Here is a 24627-nt window from a genome sequence, read left to right on the forward strand (position 1 = left end):
TATATAAATAGAAGATCAACAATAAAAAAGAATCAGTGGTATGAATAATATTACATTCTACTTCTAACATGAAAACCTCACTAATAATTAATCAACACTTACCAAAACAGTCTCCCAAAGATTGATTTTTTTCGTCTTGGATACACCAGGCCAAGATGCTATAGAAATTGGGATATTGGTTCTTGCCAAAACACCAATGTAGGATTGCAACTTGTCTGCATTTTTCCCTATTGGATCCCCATTCTTATCAAACTCGACTACAAGTCTCTTTTTCAGAACCTTGCCGGTTGTCACCTTGGACATTGTAACGCGGTGACGCTTGAGCAACTTCAACCCTCCAGTACATCCATCATCTACCTCAGATTCTGTCTTCCTCTTCCCATGTTTTTTTCTTTTACTCACACTTGCAGCAGAATTTGAAATAGAGTCCTTATCCTTGGTCTTTGAAGACTTCGACTTCCATACTTTGTGCGACTTTGAACTCTTTTTGGTTGGTGTTGAGACAGCCTTTGAATGCACCATTATCTGTACCAATTAAAACAAATCAGTGCTCATCCAAGTATATTCAAATAAAAACCATAGCTTTCATCATCCAAGTACATTCAAGATTAAATACAATCAGTCACTGCCATATACATTCAATTTTCTGTACCAATTAAAAAAAATCAGTGCTCATCCAAGTATATTCAAACACCTTCTCTCTCTTTCGAATTTTTTCCTACCTTCCACCTAGAGACACCACAGGTAGGACAATTGATATTATCTTCGTACTGTTTTCTGTACAAAATGCAGTCATTAGGACATGCATGTATCTTCCTATAATCCATCCCTAGTGCCCCCAAAGTCTTCTTAGCCTCGTAAACAGAAGTTGGAATTTCATTACCTTCGGGAAGATGTTCCCCGAAAGCGATTAGCCAATCGGAATAAGCAGCATCACTCATTCCATGTTTAGCTTTTAAATTGTACAACTTCATTAGCACACCTAACTTTGTAAATCGTACACAACCAGGGTACAATGGCTTATTTGTATCCTCCACAAACTCCTTAAAATCATTGCACTCTGATGAAAACTAATTGTCATCATCAGACCTATCCATTGTACAATCTGCCATAACACTCCCATCCACCGATTCAGATTCACTCGAACCTGAGGTTGAATCTTCACTACTACCCGAAGTCGTATCTACTGTCTCCCCATGCCACTTCCACACCTTATAACTTTTATCAACTCCATTATAATACAAATGAGTCTTAATCACAGAGATAGGAAAGAAATCCATATTCCCACATTTTACACACGGACAAGGAACGTGTTTAGGATTTTTCGCATTTTCTAAAGAAAACTTCAAGAAACTTCCCACCCCTAACTCATAAGCTAAAGATCTTTTATCTACATGCATCCAAGACCTATCTTCCATCTAAGCAAACAACACAACATCACACAAACTATATCATTATGCTGTTCCACAACAATGCAAATACACAACATTCAGAATCCAAGTCCATCATTAACCAAGCAAAAACCAAAAAGTTGTAACTGTAGACATCATGCTTTGCACAACATATATATATATATAAAAATATCTTATCAACAATCCATTTTAGATGCTGCCACAAAGTTTAAGCATTCAACAAATTTTGTTATCAACCCCATTAAATTAACCAAGTTCAAAGAATCAATTGTAGAGTTGAAATGACTAACCTTATTTTGCAATTAAAAATTTCCAGCATATTTTTGAGCTCCCTTTCTTTCTCACCCTGCTTGCAATCACCAGCAGTTTCCTGCCAAAATGTAGCAAAGTAGGTAAATTAGTACAAAACCTAAGCAAAACATGCGCTTAACTACTACACATTTAAATAACTAGACCTACTTGGCTAGAAAAAAGTAATAACATTCATCAATATACAAAAAAAAATAACTCAAATGATTAATATATAGGAAAATCTAGTGTATTAGAAAAACCAAGCAGTTTATGTTTTTAAAAACATATGAACAAGACCATGATGAACAAAAAAACATATAACCAATTGTATCAGAACAGTCTGCCCATAAGCCATGAGTATCAAGAATCTACTATCAACTACAAGCCAAATATGAAACTATATGTATTACATAAGAGAATAAACCAACATCTGTTATGGTCCAATTTGCTTAAATCTGTTGGAGAATGATGTACTGATGTTGTTTGGCTCCATTTTGGGTTCAAACAGATATAGAAAGATAAATCATGCTTTTAGATGATATGACATAGACATCTGCCCCATTAAATCAGATTTGCAGAAAACCTTGCTTATATGTATTCTAACTCATAAATAAACAAGTCCCTAAATAATGAGGGCCTTAATTATTAATTTTCCTTAATGACATAGACAACTACATATTCTATATGGTCTAGCACAATATATGGATAAAAGGTGTGAGCGAATACATAGGGTTCCATAAGTTATTCCTTATTTTTAAAGTCAACTAAAACATCATATTATTCACTTGAGCCAGTAATTAAGAGGAAACCTACCACTTCTCAAAACCAGTTGCTGCTCCTTTCAAAACCACTTTGTCAGATAACTCAGTGACAGCAGCAAACAGTATTTTGACCCAACTGTCCACATTCATGCAATCAGTAAGTGCATATATAATACATAGGGTGGATGTATCCTCATCAAATTCTTATTGTTCAAGCCTTAACCAACCAAATGAAAATAGAAGGTACATCACCTAGTAAAGTTACCGTATTTAATCCCAGGCCCAAGGTATCGATCAATACTCCATCTAAGCCTCCAACTCTTGCTGCATCTGAGAAAATCTACAAATTGAACAACAATAAAGTATCTTAGTTAGAATTTCAAATAGGAGATCAAAACTACACCTAAAGATGAACAACATTGTCTTGGGTTAGCTTTACCTTCTCCATCAATTATCAAACCCCACCACAACACACAAACAACAGAATGAAGAATACCCTTTCCTCATCCTCAACAACCAAACAAAGAACATGAATAAACAAACCCAGAAACCCATCCATAAATTTGGGTCCTCATAATAAAACACTAAGCGCATGCAGCTGATAATTACAAAAAAAAGATCAAAACTTGAGAGAACCCAATAGAAAACAGGACATAATAATCAAAACTCATTTACAGAATCGGAGAGAATCAATAGAAAGAAAGATTTAGTACCTGAAATCGCATCCAATGTGGGAAAAAAATGGAGGCGAGCGAACAATTTGATCTTGCTGTCACGCCCCTGATTTTATACACAATAAAATCGATATATAACCCCATAATTATATATGCGTGAAACGTTCAGCCATCAATACAAAATACTTAGAAACTTAATCCCTTTTTAACCCAAGTACATATTGATGCCCTGAACCCACAATTTCAATATTGACTCGCTCCACAGAGACACATAACACACGAGTTTACGAATTAAATTGTCAACAACAAAATAAAACGTAAATGCTCATCAGAGCTCACCACAAGCGGAAGTCTTTATAACGGTAAGGTCAAAAAATTGACTTATTACCGTTAAGCTGCAAGCACGCTACCTCAGCATCAGCCACGATCAACCTGACCTGCAGAAATAACCCCTACACCGTGGGAATGGTGTACCGGGTTGCCACACAACAAACCCGGTAAGCTTTTGCAAGCCCGTATGAGTAACTCAAAACCACAAAGCAAAACACATTTCTTAAGTCACCCAACCTAAACAACGATAAGCATACATCTCACACCTACAACCATCTGCTTCACTCTTCCATCTCATGCTTACATAGGTCAACTCGACTAACTACATGCTCAGATTCTCAACTTAGCATCTCATTACACAAATTCCCCGTCAAACAAAACGTCCTTAGATAATGTTTGAAAATCCCTTGACGCACAATGGTGAGTCACAAGGATCACACTCATTTCCTTCCCACAGGAAACCTTGTCATCAACATGACATCAAGGTGAAAACAATGAATCACCTTCCTATCCTCACACAGAGCACAATCGTCACCACTATGGTTTTCAAGATAAATCAAACCATCAATCAATCAAATCAAGAAGAAAACAAGGCAATCACAATTCAAAACAAGCAAAACAAGTCATGGTAACCCCTGCATATAATTTAGTTCAGGAGGTCACACTAAGTCAAGCAATTCAAACCATAGTAATCCCACACTCTGACGTCTGTAGGTAGCCCCAACCATCACAGCAGTCCTCTCGATCTTTGTTAACTTAATAACAATTCAACTCCGCTACCGAGCTGTCATCACACTGATCATCACATAGATTCCATCGATCATCACACAGATAGCCATCATCCTACTGATCATCACACAGATATCGCTGATCATCCAACTAATCATCACGCAGACATCGCCAGTCATCACACAGATAGCGATCATCTAACTAATCATCACACAGATATCGCCGGTCATCAAACAGATAGCGATCATCCCACATATTCATCACACAGATATCGCTGGTCATCACATAGATAGCGATCATTTAACTAATCATCACACAGATATCGCCAGTCATCACACAGATAGCGATCCTCCCACATAGATTCATTGCTAGTCATCACATAGATAGCAATCATCGCACATATTCATCACACAGATATCGCCGGTCATCACATAGATAGCGATCATCACATAGATTTATTGCTAGTCATCACACAGATAGCAATCATCACACAAACATCCCTACACAAGCTTTACATGACAATCATCACAAAGATTCATCATACTAATGTCATCGATTCATCACACAGATCTTCCTACACAAGCCACGTAGATATTTCTACACAAACTTTACATGACAATCATCACAAAGATTCACCACGAAGCCACTAATACATGAATATATATATGTATATATATACATCCCATAATATATATATATACACACATAGTCATCCATCCACACAGAAAAGCCACTAATACCGACTATAGTCATAGTTAATCTCATAACTCCAAGACAATATGGTAAACCCGTTCGTGAATGAACATCGTGAGATTACTCACCTCGAAACTCCTGCTGCGTCTTCAATACAGAACAAAGCAGCCAATCCACAAAACGATCGTCCAAGAATACTTCGTCAAGTACCTAATCACAATCGGTTTCCACTTAGTAAAAATTCACAAACGATTTAAGTCCGAAACCCCTGTTTTGAACTAAAATCCCCAAAGTGACGCCAATTGAGGCGAAACCACATCCAAGACCACCCAATGTCTCCAGAATACATCTACGATCGATATGCCAAAACCACAAGTCGATCGGACGCTCGAATCCTCACGGATCGAAACATCGAACGGTCCGAAACCGTAAAAATCACAACATGCTCATACGATCTCCAAAAATTACAAACAATATATCGAAATGCTCGTATCGACGAGTAGATCGAACTCAGGAACAGAAACTATCCTTGAGGTGGCCGGAAACCTCCGGAAAACACCACCACAGTGGCGGCACCGCCGCCGGACCAAAGTCAGAATTTGACAAAACTCCCAACACCAAAGTTCTTCATCTAAGCATGCTTGTGAATTCTTATAACTAGCTCGAAGTCAGAAAACAAGCATAAGGGGTCGAAAACTACCTCACAAGCCGTGAACAGTAATCCCAACTGAGTTGATCGAAGTTTCACGTGAATCGATCCAAACAACCACCAAGGATCGATCAACGAGGCTACTCTGAGCTCAACCAAGAAGACTTGAAGCCTTGCCGACGTCGGAACAAGGATTTCCGACCGGGTCCGAAAACGCCAACCTGCATCGCCTTCTACCGCCGCCACCACCGAGAATCGGTGCTAGAGGACACCACAGGGACGACCAGACGAAGGAGACGATCCTATCTGGAAAGTTTCGTCGCCGGAGACCGCTGCAGTTCGCAGGAAAAGTCTGGTCGGACCGTCCGGGTTCGGGTCGGGTCAGTCTGAAATCTTCGATTCTGAAGGTGCGAACGAGAGAGAAGAGAGAGAAAGGAATAGTTTCCGGAAATGGAAATTATGAAAATAGTAAGTTTCTCCTTCGGGAAACTTCTATTTATACCAAAATGGAAATTACTTCCAATGGCCATAACTTTCTCATATGAACTCCGATTCTCGCGTTCCACATGTCCACGAACTCGTATCGACGCGCTCTACAACTTTTGTGAAGGAAGTTTTCAGAGAATCTCAACGTATCAAAAGTCAACCTTGAAACCCCCCCCCCCCTAATTCCACACTTTACGAATAAAAATTCGTCCAAAACACTTCCGCTCCGTCCACGAGCCACGAAAACGTCCGATACCCACAATTTAAATTCCGGAAAATCCTCGGAAAATAAATACGAATTTTTAGGGCATCACACTTGCGTATGTGTATTCGCTTCACCAACACGCTCGGCCGGCTTAGTCAGCTCCGAGTTCTAAGTTTTCTCTCCGGGTTCTGAGTCTTAGCAGATTTCTCCAACAGCTTCGCTCCAAAGGAATCGGGTCGAGCTGAATAAAATCGATCTCAGTTCAACGCCTCAATCCCGTTCGCGGTCTACTATCACACTCGGAGATATGAGATTGGTTTGGGAGAGTGACATTTTGGCGAGAGAGTGAGCTAGCTAGGGTTTTGGTTTTGGGTCGTCTGTTGAGAGTGAGGCGAGTCGAGAAAGGGCTTTGGCCTGTTTCGATCGGGTCTGTCGAGAGAGAGAGAAGGTTTCAGTATTTGTGTCAGTCTAGTTACTTTAGTTCTTTTTTTCCCTCTTTTTTTGCTTAAGTGTAGGGTTTCAACCGGGTTTGTGATGAGGCCCTATCAATTTAGACAAGGACTCACACAACAGATTTGTCTAAGAATGTGGTATGAATGCAGCCATCTAAATTTGGGATTAGCTCCTATTAATTTGGCTTCCCTCTTTGGCGAGCTGGAGGAAACATCGTGGTGGGAAATCTCCCTCCTTTATGTCAATCGTATAAATCAGACCACAGTTTTATTGTTTCTCGTTGTATGATTAGCACCTGTTGGGCAAAATTTTGGACTTTGAGATAGGATTTGGCACCACTGACATGGTGGGAAAATTGCCGCTCAATTTTTTTAGGGTCATACAACAGTTCTGTCCTCAAACGTTGTGTGAATTGATTCATAATTTCATATCAGACGACAGGTTTTACAAAAACGACGTCCAAAAAAATAAAAATCTATCAGACGGCAGAAAACTGTAATGTGTCGTCTGATTCAATTTTTGTAGTAGTGGAGGCAACCACAATGACATGTATTATCGATATGGATCAAGTGAACATTAGTTCAAACAATGCAAAGCAAGCAATCAATTAGCTGCACGATACAAGGCATATAGGGACCTGAGAGAGCAAGAAGTCTATCTTGCCAAAGAAGAAGATGATGGTGATGACAATGATGTCAACCTCACTATAGTGAACTTCAAATCTGACAAAGAAGTGCACAAGGATGCTTTTGATTAGAATAGTCCTTTATTTTTCCAAAAATTATGTAATGGCAATTATGCCTTAATCAATAAAATGATATTTTGTATTAACTCTTTCTCACTAGGCTCATCCAAAATTAGTTGTGATGTCTAGGAAAGGTTTGAACTAAGAGAACGGTTTTACAAGAGAGCATAGCTCCACCAAAATCTTGACTTACCTTACCTGGTCACAATCAAATTGGAGTTACCGAACAGATTGAGTGACTATGATTTTTTTTTTTTTTTTTGCTGTATAAACTGGCACAAGCATTTTGAATCTTTCACCCAGCAATGACCATGAGGTCAAAAACCGACTGTATAACAATTAACAAGCCTAAAGATCTAGCCTCTAATGAAGTACAAACTATCAGCCCTCAACCACCGACTGTATAACAATTAACAAGCCTAAAGATCTAGCCTCTAATGAAGTACAAACTATCAGCCCTCAACCAGTTTCAACCCAAACTTCGATGGTTGCCATATTTCGGGGCTATCTAAACAAATAAATGCAGATATGCCTCTGGATGGAGCTCTGAATAAACATCAGGTGAAAGAAAAATTAATAAAAATTAATGATACAATTTCAGTGTCAGCAACAACGACATGTTGCAACATCCGTACATGTGTAAGGTCTTGATTTTTCTTCAAGTTCCAGAGCTGTTGGTAATGATTCCAATCTGTATTTACTGCTTGGAAGACAGCAAAACTCGTATAAATTTCTGCATGTTCCTTTACTGAAAGGATAAACTCTTTCAGGTATTCCCCTTAAATATGTGACTATGATTTATCTAAGTTTGATTTTATTTTGGATTAGATTTTTGGTCAAGAAACTTTGATGTAATCATTGATTATTTTATTAATAAAGTATAGATTTATTTTTGCTTGTCTTGGACATATTTTAATTCCGAACTTTATTATTTTTCAGTATGTTTCCGGAGAGCTAGATGCATCGTGGATAGTGCAACCACACATACTATACTTCAAAATAGGCAACTCTTCTTATGGATGACACCTACTTGTTCTTCTGTAACTACAATGGCTGGATCATCAAAATTGATTCATGGTAGAGGACCAGCCCAATTTATGTTGTCAAATGGCACAACCATTAATGTCACCAAAGCTCTTTATGCTCCTAGGGAAGGAAGAACCCTATTGAGCTTCCAAGATATAAGAGCCAATGGTTTTCATGTGGAAACACATTGTGAGAATGGACAAGAGTTCATTTGCATCACCTCTAGTGACTACAGACATAAAAGAGTCTTAGAGAAACTTATGTGTCGTTCTAGTGGGTTGTATGCAACCACTATTTGAATTATTGAATCCAATCATGTCATGAGAGATGACTTATGTGATTCCGACACATATAGGTTTTGGCATGACCGTTTGGGACACCCAGGTCGTGATATGATGATCCGTATCTTAAAGACTTCACACGGATATCCATTCTTCAGAACAAAAAGAAGTAAAACTCAAATTTTGGACCAAGCAGAAGCACCTGCCCTCACAACACCATAACTATGGAAATCCGTCCATCATAGGCCGGCGTCGCCTTCCCCCTGCAACCAAAACATGGTTTTGATGCCACATGTGCTTCCTTGACTCCAATTTCTACTTCTAAAGTCAATTGTAACTTCATGGCTCAACCAAAATTCTCATTGGTTCTTTCTAAAACCCACCATTCGTTCTGCAAAGCCTGCTCTTTGGCAAAGTTATGATCAAGACCATCCTATGACACTAAAGAAAACATACCATTCTTGCAAAGAATCCAATGTGATATTTGTGGACCTATTCAACCACCTTGCCGACCATTTAGATAATGGTGTTGGTTGATGCATTGACAAGCTAGTCACATGTCATGATTTTGTCCACAAGGAACGCTGCATTTACTAAACTCCTAGCACAAATTATTAAATTAAAGGCTCATCACCCTGATCATGCTATTAAGTCCATAAGACTTGACAATGCTAGGGAGTTTACATCAAATTTTTTTGATGATTATTGCGTGTCCATTGGGATTGAAGTTGAACACCCAGTTCCTCATGTTCACACCCAAAATGGTCTCGCAAAAGCTGCCATTAAATTACTACAAATGGTCGCTTGAGCATTGGTGTAATGTGCACCAATCTCCCTATTACTGCTTGGGGCTATGCAATATTGCATGCAGCTGTGCGTATTCGTCTGACACCCACTGCCACTCAACCCTTTTCTGCATCCCAGATGGTGACTGGGTATGAGCCTAATGTCTCACACTTACGCATATTTGGGTGTGTAGTTTACGTGCCAATTGCGCTGCCACAGCACACCAAAATGGGTCCTCAAAGACGATTATGCATTTATATTGGATATGACTCTCCAACTATTATCCGCTACTTAGAACCCTTGACAGACAATCTCTTTACCGCTAGATTTACTGATTTTTCACTATGATGACACAGTCTTCGGGTCATTAGGAGGAGATAAGAACATAAATGTTCAACAGGATCGACAAGAATTGTCATAGTCTGTCCCCACTTTGACTCCTCTTGATCCCCGAACTGCACAGTCTGAAATTGAAGTGCGGAGAATTCTCGATCTTCAAAATGTAGCAGAATCGATGCCTGATGCATTTTCTAATATCGCTAAAGTGACGAGATCACACATACCTGCTGCAAACGTGCAAGGATTGATGTCCCTAAAATTAGATGACATGATGTCGTACCCAAAGGAAGAGAGCATGGAGCCGTCGTCCCCTATATGGGTGACGCAGTGGCTCAGGCCAGGCTCCCTGCAAGGAAGCATGGGAGGCCCAAAGGTTCGATGAATTCTCGCCCAAGAAAGAAAGTGAGTTTGGCACAAAATAATCCATTAATCATCGATGTAAATAATCAGTCTTATGACAATATTTCGGATTATGGTTATATCCAAGAGACATCATTGGGAGGCACTCTAATGTCAGAACTAGTTCCAGAGAATAGGGAGATCTCCATGAATTACACTAGTGTACATGAGACGATGAATATAAACTCTATTTCTATAATGATGCCTTTGCATATTCTGCTACAAAAGGAATTATAGAGTATGATAATATCGAACCTCGCTCTGTTGAAGAATGTCAATGAAGAGCGGATTGCCCTAAATGGAAAGATGCGATCCAGGCTGAATTAGATTCATTAGCAAAGAGACAGGTATTTGGGCCTATAACGTATACACCTCCAAATGTAAAGCCTGTTGGCCATAAATGGGTCTTTGTTAGAAAGTGTAATGACAAAAATGAGGTTGCTAGATATAAAGCCCGCCTTATGGCATAAGGTTTCTCATAACGCCCTGGAATCGACTATGAGGAGACATATTCTCTCGTAATGGACGTTATAGTTTCTGAAAAACTTGACATGCAGCTTATGGATGTGATTACAGCATATCTCTATGGGGATCTAAATTCAGAGAGATATATATATATATATATGAAAGTTCCAGATGGACTTCAATTACCCAAATCAAGTGGCTCTAAACCATGGATAGCGTTTTCAATAAGATTAAAACGCTCACTATATGGATTAAAACAATCAGGATAGATTTGGTATAACTGTCTAAGTGATTACTTGATTGGGAAGGGATATATTAACAACGAAATATGCCCATGTGTATCCATTAAAAGAACAAGTTTCAGATTTGCAATTGTAGCAGTTTATGTCGATGACATGAACCTAATTGGAACTCTAGAAGAGTTAAAGGAAACTGCTAAGTATTTGAAATCCGAACTTGAGATGAAAGATCTTGGGAAAACACGGCTTTGTCTCGGTTTAGAACTTGAGCACCGTAGTGATAAGATTTTGATCCATCAGTCTGCATATACTCAAAAAATTCTAAGCCACTTTAATGAAGATAAAGCAAAGCCTGTAAGTACTCTAATGATTGGTCGTAGTCTTGAGCCCAAAAAAGATCCATTTCGTCCAATGGATGACGACGAAGAGTTATTAGAGGTCGAAGTGCTCTATTTAAGTGCAATAGGGGTATTATTGTACTTAGCTCAATGCACAAGACCGAACATCTCATTCGCAGTGAACTTGTTAGCTCGACAAAGTTCTGCTCCAACACGCCGCCATTAGATTAGTGTAAAGACAATCTTTCGATACTTAAAAGGTATGATTGATATGAGCCTATTTTATCCCTACAGAGAGAAGAGAAATGACGAAAAATTGGGATCAGACCCCATAAGGCAAGACGCCACCATCCAAGGTATGTCCACTGGCCATGTTGCCGCCGCCGCCGGCGAGGCCCATGGTGGTCGGTGTTCTCCTCCTCCCCTCCATCAAAATGACTGTGATGTTTTGATGGGTTTTACTAATGCAGGGTATCTCTCTAACTCTCACAAAGGTCGCTCCCAAACGGGTTATGTCTTTTCCATGGGAAGCACTGCGATATCTTGGAGGTCTACAAAACAGGCTCTTGTTGCTACTTCCTCAAATCATGCAGAGATTATTGGTCTACATGAAGCTTTGCGTGAATGCATATGGCTAAAGTCTATAATGAGACATATTCGAGGAACTGGTGGTTTGAAGTCTACCACAGATGAACCTACATGCATTTATGAGGATAATGCAGCTTGTATTGAACAAATGAAGCTAGGATTCATCAAGGGTGACAATACCAAGTATATATCGCCTAAGTTCTTTTATAATCAGCAACAACAATCACTCTAAAGATTGAAATGAATCAAATCCGATCAAAGGATACCGTAGCAGACTTATTCACCAAGTCGTTACTTAATTAATCCAGCTTTGAGAAACATGTGAAGAGCATCGGATTGAGAAAGTTATCTGAACTCCCATGATTGTAGCAATTAGGGGGTGGTATGATGTCTACATGTTCGATCTCGAAGAGTGAAGGACATGTTGTACTCTTTTTCTCCTCGTCGAGGTAGTTTTTTGTCCCACAGGGTTTTTCACTCGAGCAAGGTTTTCAACGAGGCAACGATTGAAGCGTCACCACCAAGTTTGAGCGACACAAGGGGGAGTGTTGAAGAATGTTGATATTTAGTGTGCCTTGTCAAACTAGGATTAGTTCTATGATTGTAATAGGAGAGATGGTTCTAAAATTCCTAGTTCTATTCGGAATAGTTTTCCTTGTATCTTTAGAATATGTACTTTGTAATCCCTATATATAGGGCTCCTATTATCAATAGTGGAACACACAATTCTCTCATCAATATCTCTCAAATCTCTTATTCTAAAATAATCGGAACATGAACCTCAAATATATCGTTTGAGACATGAGTGTGGTGTTTGGATATACCCAGGAGGTATAAGTGTGAAGCTCAATGATACTCCCGTTCAGGTCCTACCTCCACTTGTGATATGTGGTATGTATAAGTCTAGCTCCCGAGTCGAGAGAACGCTCGGGAGGCAAGATGGCTCAGAAGTCAATGATCCCGTTTGAGAGATGACTGCTTAGATATTTGTTACCTCGCTCGGAAGGAGGATCTTTATACAAAGGCATTGGTCCCTCTTAGGACTGGATGTGCCTCGAGGGAGTCCGCTAAGTCCATAGTCAAGAAATGTCTTGATTGAGTATCCTGCTCTATACCCTGCTGGGATTTATCGCTCAGAGCCTCAGAGCGTGATGTTGCAAGGACAAGGCCTTCAATAATTTTACTCCAGATCTACATTAGATAACCACCCAAGGTGGATGGCAGAAGTTTCCATTAGTTCCATGCTAGTGAATAAAGGACCGAGTCTGCGACGGTCTAAACAAAAATGAGTCATAGCAGCAGGGTATTGTCGGTCATAAAATTAGGTGACATGCACGGTAGCAAAGCTGCTTCTTGTAGCATGTAGAAATAAATAAAAAATAAAAAAAGTATGAGATATGTTGCAGCCACATGCACATGCAGAGTCGCTAACAACCATGCAGACTCCAAGTGGTCTCTACAGCCACAAAACGTAAGCCTGGTGGGCCCCCACACTCCACAGTTCTCAGTCCTCACCACACAAGTTTGTACTTGAAAAAAAAATTCTATTTCTCTTGATTTTGATATGCAAGATCCAAACCCTTATCATCATCGTCTCCAAATATCCTCCTTCTCTTCCTCCTCAGCTTGCTTGGGATTCCCATCTAGCAGGGTCAATCACAGTACGTGCGTTTTCGATCTCGTTTGATATCTGAGGGCTAGCTAGCTAGAAAGATGAAGATTCAGTGCGATGTGTGTGAGAAAGCTCCGGCGACGGTGATTTGTTGCGCTGACGAGGCGGCACTGTGTGCCAAATGTGATGTTGAAGTGCACGCAGCAAATAAACTCGCAAGCAAGCACCAGAGGCTTCTTCTTGAATCTCTATCCAACAAGCTCCCGAGATGTGATATATGCCAAGTAACTACTTTTTTTTCCTCCCTTGCACTTTCTTTGTTTGATTGATTCACCCAGCCATATTAATTCGGGGATTTTATTAATCATACATCTTATACAACTATATATATTCCATATATATATATATATAAATCCAGTTACATACCCTTTACCCGTATTGAGTAGATAGATCTGCTAACTTCTGAGGCTTAAACTGCAAACTGGGCAAGACCAACTTCATTTATACTCTTTTGTATAAATGAATTGTAAGGTAGCTTCTAACAATTGTTCAACTTTCAATCTCTCTCTTACTCATTCGTATCTTCCAATTGGCAGGACAAGGCAGCTTTTATATTCTGTGTCGAAGACAGAGCCCTCTTTTGTCAGGATTGTGATGAATCAATTCATTCAGCCAATAGCCTCTCTGCCAACCACCAGAGGTTCCTCGCCACTGGAATCCGAGTTGCATTGAGCTCTCCTTGTACTAAGGACGCTGAAACAAGTAGCGTAGAGCCACCCAATCATAGTCCACAGCTGGTTTCAACAAAAGTGCCAACGCCACATGCTTCTCTCATCTCATCTCCTTGGGGTGTTGATGACTTGCTGCAGTTATCAGATTTTGAATCTTCTGACAAGGTTAGAAATTTTATTTATGTTTTCACACAACTGTGTTTTATCAAAATTGCTTGAGATGATGGTAGGGGGATGACCATAAAAAGATACACTCAAGTTTTCCCTCTTTTTTGTAGAAATGGTGGAAACTATCACGAACGTAATAAGACTAGTACACAGTTCATGGGAACTTTATAAATGGGATACAATGTCTTGAACAATGGAAATAACATAGCTGGAAAAATATCGGGGTTAACTTGCTTGCATATACTACTGACATTTTGACAAAAACAAAAAATTAGATTTACAATATTATGGTTTTGAGTTCATTTTTCTTTGCATCCATGTTTTCAATTGTTATCATTTATGGAGTGCTGAGGCAATGATCTTTTGAACTTCATTATTTTGGAATTCCGGGTATTATTCATGTTGTAAAGAAGGTAAAATATCGTTGGTTCTGTCTTTGGTTGTGAGAGGTGTGGTAGGGCTAGGGCGGGCAATTCTTTAGTTCGTATCTGATTATAGCAATAATGTATAACAATTCATGCTAAAAGCAGTGGTATTTGCTTTTTCTTGCATTACTTCTCTAAATTTATAGTCTCTTGTGTGTGCTCTTCACAGAAAGAGTCGCTTGAGTTTGGAGAGCTTGAATGGATAGCAGATATGGGTCTTTTTGGTGAGCAGTTTCCTCAGGAGGCTCTGGCAGCAGCTGAAGTACCTCAGCTTCCAGTATCACAATCAAGCAACTATACGTCATATAGACCCCCGAAATCAAACAGTCCATTCAAGAAGCCTAGGATTGAAATCCCAGATGATGATGATGAGCATTTCACTGTTCCTGATCTTGGCATATTTTAGACATGGATCAACTTGATGGATTAGTTGATAGGTTGAATTATATATGTTTATACTCAAGTGAATACATACTCATATGTATTGATGTATGTATGAAAGAATTTATGATGCACTTCATGATTTTATGATCTTGAGGTAGTAAATTTTCTACTTCAGGGGATTTGCTTCTCATTTCTGTCTTTTTATTGGATCCATTAATATGTAATCTTGCCTACTTGGCAATAAGACCATATAGTGAGACATATATGCCTGTTATGAAATACCAAGTGACAGCGGTAATTGATGTTTGTGAGGCAGAAGTGTTTAAATTTTAGGTCAGTGTTTCATAGGCATTCCGCCTTTTTTTTTTTTTCTCTTTTTTTATATCAATGAAAATGGACATTTATTAAGAATGTCTTTTTGGTCTGAATTTATTAAGAATGTCTAGTTTACAACTTTAGGGGTTAAGGTGGTCTTGTTGAAAATCTTGCTTGATCAGAGCGAGTAAAAAAGAGTGCCACATACATCAACAGTTGCCATCAGCTATTACTAGTTCCTGAAGCCAACGTAGCCCTGCTTGCATCAACATTGAGTTTGACATTCAAGGTGGAAAATGGCAGCGCCTCTGTCTGGCCTGCCTTGAAACTCATGTTTCTATATAATTATTTTACTCACCTGTAAAGAAGGTGAAATGTCTGTGGATCGCCGATGAATTAGTACTTCGTGGTCATACATCAAATCAGATTAGTGTTTGGTTTTGTAATTTTTCCATCTGTTATTTTGTGTTTCTTTGTGGCAGTCTTTTAAATCATCCAAAAAAAAAAAAAAAAAAGGGGACAAGGAAGAGCGCTCTTGGTGTACAACAAGATGGTTGGAATAAGCTAAGATTAGGCTGAATGTAGAAAGATACAAGTAAAGCTCCATTAAAACTTAATTGGTCCGAGTTCTTGGCATGACCATTTGAATTAACAAGAAAATCATTTTCACATTCAAAGCTTCTTGCGATGGTATTTACCTTCAAACTTATTATAAAGATGGAGCATCTGGGAAACCAAGCAAACCAACAAAGAACTCCCAAATAAACTCTGGGCTCCCTTCCTCCCTCCCTCCCATTATTAGCAAGCCATGGGCAAGCTGATGCCTCTCTTTTGTCTAGTATATTTCACAGTATGTTCCTCTCCATTGTTTACTAGCTCACTAACACTCCATTCCGATATTCAAGTTCTTCATGTCATGAAGCGTTGCATGGATCTATACTCCATCCCCCCAAATTCCTATCTGAGTAGCTGGGACTTCGTACACGATCCATGTGAAACTACAGGCGGGCAGTTTCTCGGAGTCTTATGCAGTTTCCCTCTAGACCAATCCCCAAGCAGAATAACTGCCATTGATCTTGATAGTGCGGGCTATGAGGGGTTCATAACATCAGAAATTGGGAACCTAACCGAGCTCACCTTCATCAATCTAAGTAAAAACAACTTTCGAGGACCAATACCCGAATCCATTTCCAATCTAAAGAAGCTCACTAGACTTTCACTGTCCAACAATTTCTTCACGGGCGGCATTCCCTTGGGATTGAACACACTCAAAAAGCTAGAATCTCTGGACATTTCGTTCAATAAGCTTTCTGGTACAATACTCTCCAGCATCGGTGGATTACGAGGCTTGACATTCTTAAGCCTGTCCAACAATCAATTCACTGGCAGAATCCCAGACCTCTCGGGGTTATGGCAGTTGAAGACATTAGATCTCAGCAGAAACCAGCTCTTCGGGAGACTGCCAAATTTTCCAATAAGCTTGAGAACCTTAATTCTGAGCCATAACATACTTTCTGGGTCCCTTACACCTCTAATCATACTCAAAAACCTCAGAGTGCTAGATGTGAGCAACAACAGACTTTCAGGTGCTATAACTAGAGATTTTTTTACCATACCCAAGATGACTCGACTCAACGTTTCAAATAATCACTTCAAATTGTTAGAAATCATTAGATTTGTTGGACACGGAGCACAGCTTCAGGTGCTTGATGCTCAACAGAATCAGCTGCGAGGACATTTGCCTGTAAATTTGGTAACCCTGCAGAATCTAACAACAATCGACCTTTCCTACAACCAGTTCTTTGGTCATATACCCGACGAATATGGAGCAAGAGTTGGAGCCTGGAGAACGCTCTACCTAGATCACAACGATTTGCTCGGAAGGCTTCCAGCGGAATTCATTAAAAGACCAGATAGAATCAGGGGTAGTCTTTCAAACAACTGCCTACAGTGTCCGGACAACATTCCATTGTGCACCGGTCGCCAGAGGAAAATATCAGAATGTCAGGAACACAGAGACACCAATTGAGTAAGAAGAGACACCAGTGCCAAGCAACAGGGTTCGCTTCTTTGTTCTTAGATAATGTTAATTTGGAACTCTGATAATTAATTCCTAAACAGGTCAAATACACCTTGATCAACCATAGAGGAGACGAGACGAAGGTTAAACTTCCGGTCAACTAAATAATAATCCGTAATAATATTTGTGGAAATGGGAAACCACTGGAATGCTTTATCCTAGTAATGAATTTCCAGTCTAGTATTTCCCTCTTACCCAGAATACTAGTACATTCCTTGAGAAGCCCCAGCACTAAAAACACTCGAAAATTATAACTGTTAATGTTAAACCTGGGAGTGCAAAAGTCATTATCGCTTGAAACAAATTCAAAGAAAATTGTATACAACGTTTCAGAAACTGCTATAAACAATGAATGTTTCTTTCTCAATACAAAAGCAGTCTTATATCAGCCAATTAACACTAATGTTACCAAGCCAAGTAAAAACTGGGAACTGAGCCAAAGCAATGAAGAGCAGGAGATAATGGTGCTTGCTTGAATCATAACTCCTCACCTCTGCAAAGAGGACTCTCTTCATAGTCTTCACCAAGAAGACTCCCATGCATAAACAGGTCCAAGGCATCAAAAAATAGTACGAATAATTCCACATAATCCGTCCAAGCACAGCCAAGCATAACCCAGTGAAAGTATACCCTGCATATGCCACCATATCTAGCAAGGGCGCCTCACCACCACCCAACGAAAACAACGTGATTTTCAGAATTATAACTTGCACAAACCAGCCAAGCAATCCCTTGATAAATAACCAGTTTAGAGCCTCAGGGCTGAACCTGACAATAAAGAGGAAAAACAATTTGAGAAATAATAAGTACTAAAAAGTTTCTTAAGTTCAAAGAAAATCCCAATGCCAGCATGATGTAGTTGAGGAAATGGAAAAGCGTACAGTGGTGATAAAACCTCAGGTAAGAATCAAAAGACCCAGGAAATCCTTCCAGATCTAATTTTATATACGTCTTCATTAATAAAGCACAATGCATCAACAAGACGTCTTCATTTTCTAACAAAAATACTAAAACAGGCCTCAAATATATTGTCAATTTCTGAAGAAACTGAATTGGAAGCAAAAGAGTTACAAAATCAGATTGATAGCATAAAAGATGCATGGTTCCATAAACACATAGTAAAGATTTGTATTCTAAGTTTGCACAGTTGTATGTGTGTTGGTAGAAGAACAAGTAGAAGTATCTACCCAACTCCATTAGATTCTTATATACCTACACTAAACAAAATAACATTCTGAATCAAATGCCAGTTTTACATTCTAGGACCCATTTCAATTCAAAATCAACTTGTCTCAAACGATAGCACAATATCAATGGCATATTCGAGCATGGCAGTGAGACTGAGAAGTGCGTCACAAGTGACATCAAGAAGCCCTCTCTCTTTGATGACGACCCTGAACAACTATACGTCTTCATTTAATAAAGCACAATGCATCAACAAGTCATCTTTATTTTTCTAACAAAAATACTAAAATTGGCCTCAAACTAACCAGTACACCAATACCGGTAAAAAGGGTGTTTGGTTCTCTTTTCAATAGACTCGCTAATTTTCCCAATTGATGTACTGCTGACAGTTTAAGGCAAAGGCAGAATCTAGCAAGAGACTTGCTTGAAGCTTGAACACCATCTTTTAATTTTGAAAGCACTCTTATTTTGAACCTTGATAAAAGATAGTGTTCAGATTTAACAATGAAATCATTTTAATGTTCTTCTTTCTCTTTATTAACTTCTTTTTTAATACCAAAAAATATTGTTATACATTGGCACTTATTTGGATGACTATTGCCCTCCGGGGAAATTTGACCATTTTCAAGGGTGAAAATGCAAATTCAACTACTCTAAAGCAACAAATCAAACAAATAATTTTACCACATAAAAATAATAAAAATAGATTTTCACTTATTTCTCTCATATATGGATGTACGGAGACCAGAGCAAAAAGAACAGACTAATAGTAGAAGCATCATCAGCTGAGGGGAAATAATGACAGCACAGCTACTGAAAGAGAAATATTGATTTTCATTCCCAATTGAAAATGAATTTCCATCACTAAATCAACCAGAAAATAAAAGGAGTACAAGAATTTTCATAAAACTTACTTCCCATGACGACCCAATGAGAAGCCAGCCAAAACCACATAGGTACCAAATGCCATAAAGGGAATGTATAGGTCGGGTGCATTGATATCGTATATTGGGGGTTTATAAGAAAGTCTGCCTCCTACGGGCTCAGTTATCCGTGTCCAATGACCCTGAAACAAAAGGATTGCAAAAGGGGTGAAGGAGTGAATTCTATGGCATGAACCTGATTCAACAAGCAAAAAACCAAATGAGGTTAGCACTTACCCTGTGGAGAAATGGAAATAGAACCACCTTCAATTTGTTCCTCACATACTGATCATTCACTTGGAAGTAATACTGAGGATCAGAGAAATATCTACTAATCTGCTCATTTAAACAGAAGATATCAGAATAAAGTTCAATCACCATAAACCAAATCACAAAGTTGCAACTCAAGAACAGCTTGTAATATTTCAGAACTTAAGTTTACAAAGGTTAATTTAGTCATTTAAATACATTATTTGAAGTTGTTGAATGCCTTTTACAACTTGGGCATCAGGCTACTACAATACCATGGACTAACCTAGTGATGAAGGATACGAGCAGAATATTCTAAGTCAGGATTTGGAAAGTAGTTCAAATAAATCTAGGTTTTATTGTTAGGATTCTTATAATTATTAGGATTATTTCTTTAGGATTATTTAAGGATATTCCTAATTATTCTAGAATTATCTTATCCTCCCTATATATAGAGGCCTTTGTAGTCTTTTATTTTCAGATTTGAGTTAATAAAAATTGAAAGCTTTTGCTTCTCTCCGAGTTTGTGTGATGCAACCTAACCTTAGGCGTGATGCCTAGAAACCCTACTGGTGTGATGCTAGTAGTTCTATCCCTTTTCTTCTTAAGTTTCTTATTCTAAATCCCTTTTCTTCTTAAAAAAAACAAGAGCACAGCGACCAAATCCAAGAGTACTCAAACAAACCCTAGCTCTACAGTTCTTTTTGCTACTTGTCCTGCATCACCTAGTTAAACATGGACCATTGACCTTCGGCCACTGAAGGGCTGTGTAACATGAATTATAAAAATAAAATAAATAAAAAGTATGAAAGAAAAGGAAAAACAACAAAACAAAACAAATCAAATTTGTTCCACATGAATCAAGCCTTTTATAAAGCGATCATCCTATAATTTCAGTTCATCCCTTTAATTTAAGTATCAGTCAATATAGTACTGAGCATATTTATTCCACATTCATTATAACAAAAAAAAAATATTCAAACAATATACTGTATGAACCATATCTATTATATGATCCCGTTTATTATTACACCATAAGAATAACAGTATTTTCAGTCTGCTAAAATTATCATGGGCCCAAGTTAGATCAAAAGGGGCCAACAAAGATGCGGTGATCTGTATGATATCTACACACTTAAATCACAAGCTTCATAATTTGACCGAAACCAAAAGTAGTAAGTTAACAGTATATAATCCTTATCTTTTATAGTAGAGCAGAAACTATATAGCTTTGGTCTGCTACTTACGTTGCTTTGTACATACTCAGAGCTTGATCCTAGAATTTTCTCTCCATAGGCACCCAATCCACCTCGGATAAGTCCTGAACCAGCACCATAAAACGTATTTCCAAACGGATTAGGCTGGGGATTTGCAGGTGGTCTCGGCACACCGGGCTGGGCTCCCACATTATTGTACATTTCTGTAATAAGAAAATTAAAAAAACATGAAATGTATCCAGATGAGAATTCTTCGAGTAGATGGAGCCAACTGATAAGTATCTCTAAATCCTAAAGTTTAATCCAGCAAAGTTAAGAATTCTAACTCTTAATCACACTTTTCAGCCACGTAATTGTACTATCATCACTAGAAGAATTGTGCACTAGCTCAAACAACAAAAACACATCCCCAATCAAATTCGAATCCAGAATCATTGCCTATATGAAGAAATCCAGAAGACCGAATCCGACTATTAAATTGAGAGATCGGGGAGAGAGGAAATTGAGAAACCTGAAGAAAAAAATCGAACGGCGACGCCAAGTGACCGATGGGCAAGGGAAAAGTGAAGACTCGACGCGAAGCTTCAGTCTTCTCTCCCTATTCCAACATGTATTTATTTAATTACAATTTCTATGTATTTCTGGATTTTCGAACACAGCAAATACATATTCATATTACAGAGAGAGAGAGACGAAGGGATCTGTAAGTCCACATACCGTTAATTCAGGAGAAAAGAACTCCGGCGAAGAGATCTGAAATCCAGAAAACAAAGGCAATCGGTTCGTTTCAGTGAAAACCTGAGAGAGAGAGAAGAGAGAAGGTAATTGAAGCACCGTAACTATCACGTGACCACACGTGCTTCCGCGTCTGCCCTTTGCCCTCTCTTGGAGGCTTCTTTCACTTTTTCAGCTCCTGCCCCTTTTTTTTTTCCCTCCGTTGCATCGTGCCATCATCTATCCAATGCATCTGCCCCACGCGGCAACATACTACATCTTGATTTATTTATTATTATTGTTTTTTAACAATGTTTTTTCTCTGTCAATTTTTATATAAGTCGGTGGGTAAGACTATAAGACCATCTACCATATGGTAGGACATAACTCCACATATGGGGTATCATCACCTCCCACCATAAGACCATCCGTCATGGTAAGCAATAAAGCCATATATAGTCTATTACCCTCTCCCATGGTGAGAGTAACTCCAACAGATTCCCCATATTTTGATTTTTCTCTTCTTTAGGGAAAAATAAGCTTCTTTTGCTTCAACAGATTCCTTATAACTATCTCTATTTTAGGGAAAGTGAGGAAAGAGAAAACCGAATTCCCTATATTTACAGCAAACTCCAAAATTTTAAGGAAGAATATGGAGATTTTAGAGATTGTTGTAAAATAAGGAATCTGTTGGAGTAGGAGAAGAAAAAATCTCTTTACCTTTGACTTTTGTTTCCCTATAATACAGAAATTATAAAGAAGCTGTTGTAGTTGCTTTAAACCATTCCACATTTCCCAAATTTTTTTTTTGCTGAATGGTCTAATGTCCAAGCCATATATGGCTTTCAATCTGGTAGGCCATATCCATTTAATATTTTATTGTTTATTTTTTTTATTTATCTTTTACCCCTCTTCATTCAACTAACAGCATTTTTATTCCATTTGTGTCCTTTTTCGGTTTTAGTTACAATTTCCTTTTCTCCTGAAATTTTATGTCTATAAATTTGTCAATAATAAAAACTATACCATTGCGAAGTTCACATTGAGATCTTTCATTTGAGCCTAATATTGAATATATTTGGGCTGTTAAAGGAAAAGCAAATTATGTGCCTTCGTAAAAGCAACTGACGAGGAGGGAATCAAGGAATTACAATCACAGCTCAATCAGCATTTAGTATCATTAATGTAATCGATATTTCCGTTGTAATTCTATCCCTATATAAAGGGACTATGAAATGAAATGAGTAGACCAATTTCATTTGCATTTTACTTTTACACGTTATTAGCACGCTCAGAGCAAATAGCCAAGAAAAAAACTCAGTTGTTAAAGTTTGTTTCTTTCTCTCGTCGAAAAAAAAAATTTCTTCTCCTCTGCCGTCAACACCATCGGCCCCCATCCTCCAAATTCCCATTTCTCCTCCACCGGCCCCCATCCCCGTGCAGCCCCGCCCAGCGTCTCCGACCCCAGACCCGGCCTTGCAAGCAGAACCCAGCAGCACCCCCGAGCGACTGCAGCCTCTAGCCTGTGCAGATCCTCCTTCCGGCCTTCTTCCGGCCTTCTCCCCAAACTCTGATCGGCCTTACCTCACCTGCCAGCCAGCCCCAAGCACCGATCCCAGCAGCCCGGATTACCAATCACCTGTAGCTGCACAGAGGCACCTGCAAACCAGGAGGCCAGATCGATAGCACCCTCCTTGCCTAGAAGGAACCAAAAAAAAAAACCAGAAGAAGAAGAAGACACGAAGAAAAAAGGGGAAAAAGAAAGAGAAAGAAGAGAGGAAGAAAAAAAAGGGCGGGTTGACCCGACCCAGAAAAGAGGGTGACTCGGTCCAGCAAAAAAAAAAAAACAAATGGGCCTTGAGTGGTGACACAGCCCAGAGAAAAAAAAAAGAAACAAGGCCTGCGGCCCAGAAAAGAAAAAAATAAAAATAAAAAGCAGGCCAAGAAAAAGAAAAAAAAAGGCCCTGTGACCCACTGCTGAAAAGAAAGAGGAAACGACCCAGTTTTTCTCAAGCCCAAAAACATCGCTACGCACATCAACACGCGCGTACGCTAGAATTGTTTTATTTTCTCGAAACCAAGTATGTTCTCTTTTATTTAATCTCATACTATGGTATATTTAATTATTTATAATTAGAATTTTTTTTAGCATGCTTTATATTTTATTGTTTATGTTTTTATCATGAACTTTTGAACATGTTTAGTTAGATAATATTGATCTTTTTAAGCATGTCTTGTTATTTATGTTTTATATATAATTATCTTTAAACATGATTATATATTTTACTGTTTATATTTTTGTCAAATTTCAAGCATATTCTGCAAATTTTATTTTTACGCATCATGTATTATTGCTATTATTATATGTAGCATATATTTTGGTGTATATTTATGAATTTTGAGCATGCCATGTACTTTATTTTTATATATTCTATGTTTTATTTATAATGCAACATATAAATTCCGTTTTGCCATGATAATGAAAATTCGTGCGCATTATACATACACACTTACCGTGATAAAGCATTTTCACATAGCATCGAAAAAAATGTGACCATTACGAATCTTGGTCTTGAAATCTAATTCACATTTTTGGAAAACAATTTACATGGATGTCTTTATGACTGTGTAATTTATATCTTCTCTCTTGTTTATATAGATGACTGATCCAACTCGACCTGAATTTGACATCTTGGACTCAGAAGGACTTGAGTACCATCGTTGGGTTTCCGATG

General features: G+C 38.5%; 2 protein-coding genes across 3 annotated transcripts; one reads left to right on the forward strand and one right to left on the reverse strand.

The window, feature by feature from the left end:
• Window positions 1-10867: 10867 nt before the first annotated feature.
• LOC112197213 (B-box zinc finger protein 24) lies at window positions 10868-15520 on the forward strand. The gene is made up of 4 exons (XM_024337817.2): window positions 10868-10884; window positions 13576-13785; window positions 14098-14397; window positions 14995-15520. Exons 2-4 carry the CDS (start codon window positions 13603-13605, stop codon window positions 15229-15231), a joined length of 720 nt encoding a protein of 239 aa, XP_024193585.1. The 5' UTR covers window positions 10868-10884; window positions 13576-13602; the 3' UTR covers window positions 15232-15520.
• A 2347-nt stretch (window positions 15521-17867) lies between these two features.
• Window positions 17868-22088, reverse strand: LOC112197212 (protein YIF1B-B). 2 transcript variants are annotated; one of them, XM_024337814.2, is made up of 6 exons: window positions 21896-22088; window positions 21690-21776; window positions 21209-21381; window positions 19950-20048; window positions 19704-19855; window positions 17868-18372 (listed from the first exon to the last, which is right to left on the reverse strand). In XM_024337814.2, exons 3-6 carry the CDS (start codon window positions 21377-21379, stop codon window positions 17985-17987), a joined length of 810 nt encoding a protein of 269 aa, XP_024193582.1. In that variant the 5' UTR covers window positions 21380-21381; window positions 21690-21776; window positions 21896-22088; the 3' UTR covers window positions 17868-17984. The 2 variants fall into 2 exon arrangements, with proteins under 2 accessions (XP_024193582.1, XP_024193583.1); XM_024337815.2 differs by lacking the exon at window positions 21690-21776.
• Window positions 22089-24627: the final 2539 nt, after the last annotated feature.

This window comes from Rosa chinensis, chromosome 4, assembly GCF_002994745.2.
Source record: "Rosa chinensis cultivar Old Blush chromosome 4, RchiOBHm-V2, whole genome shotgun sequence".
NCBI lineage: Eukaryota > Viridiplantae > Streptophyta > Magnoliopsida > Rosales > Rosaceae > Rosa > Rosa chinensis.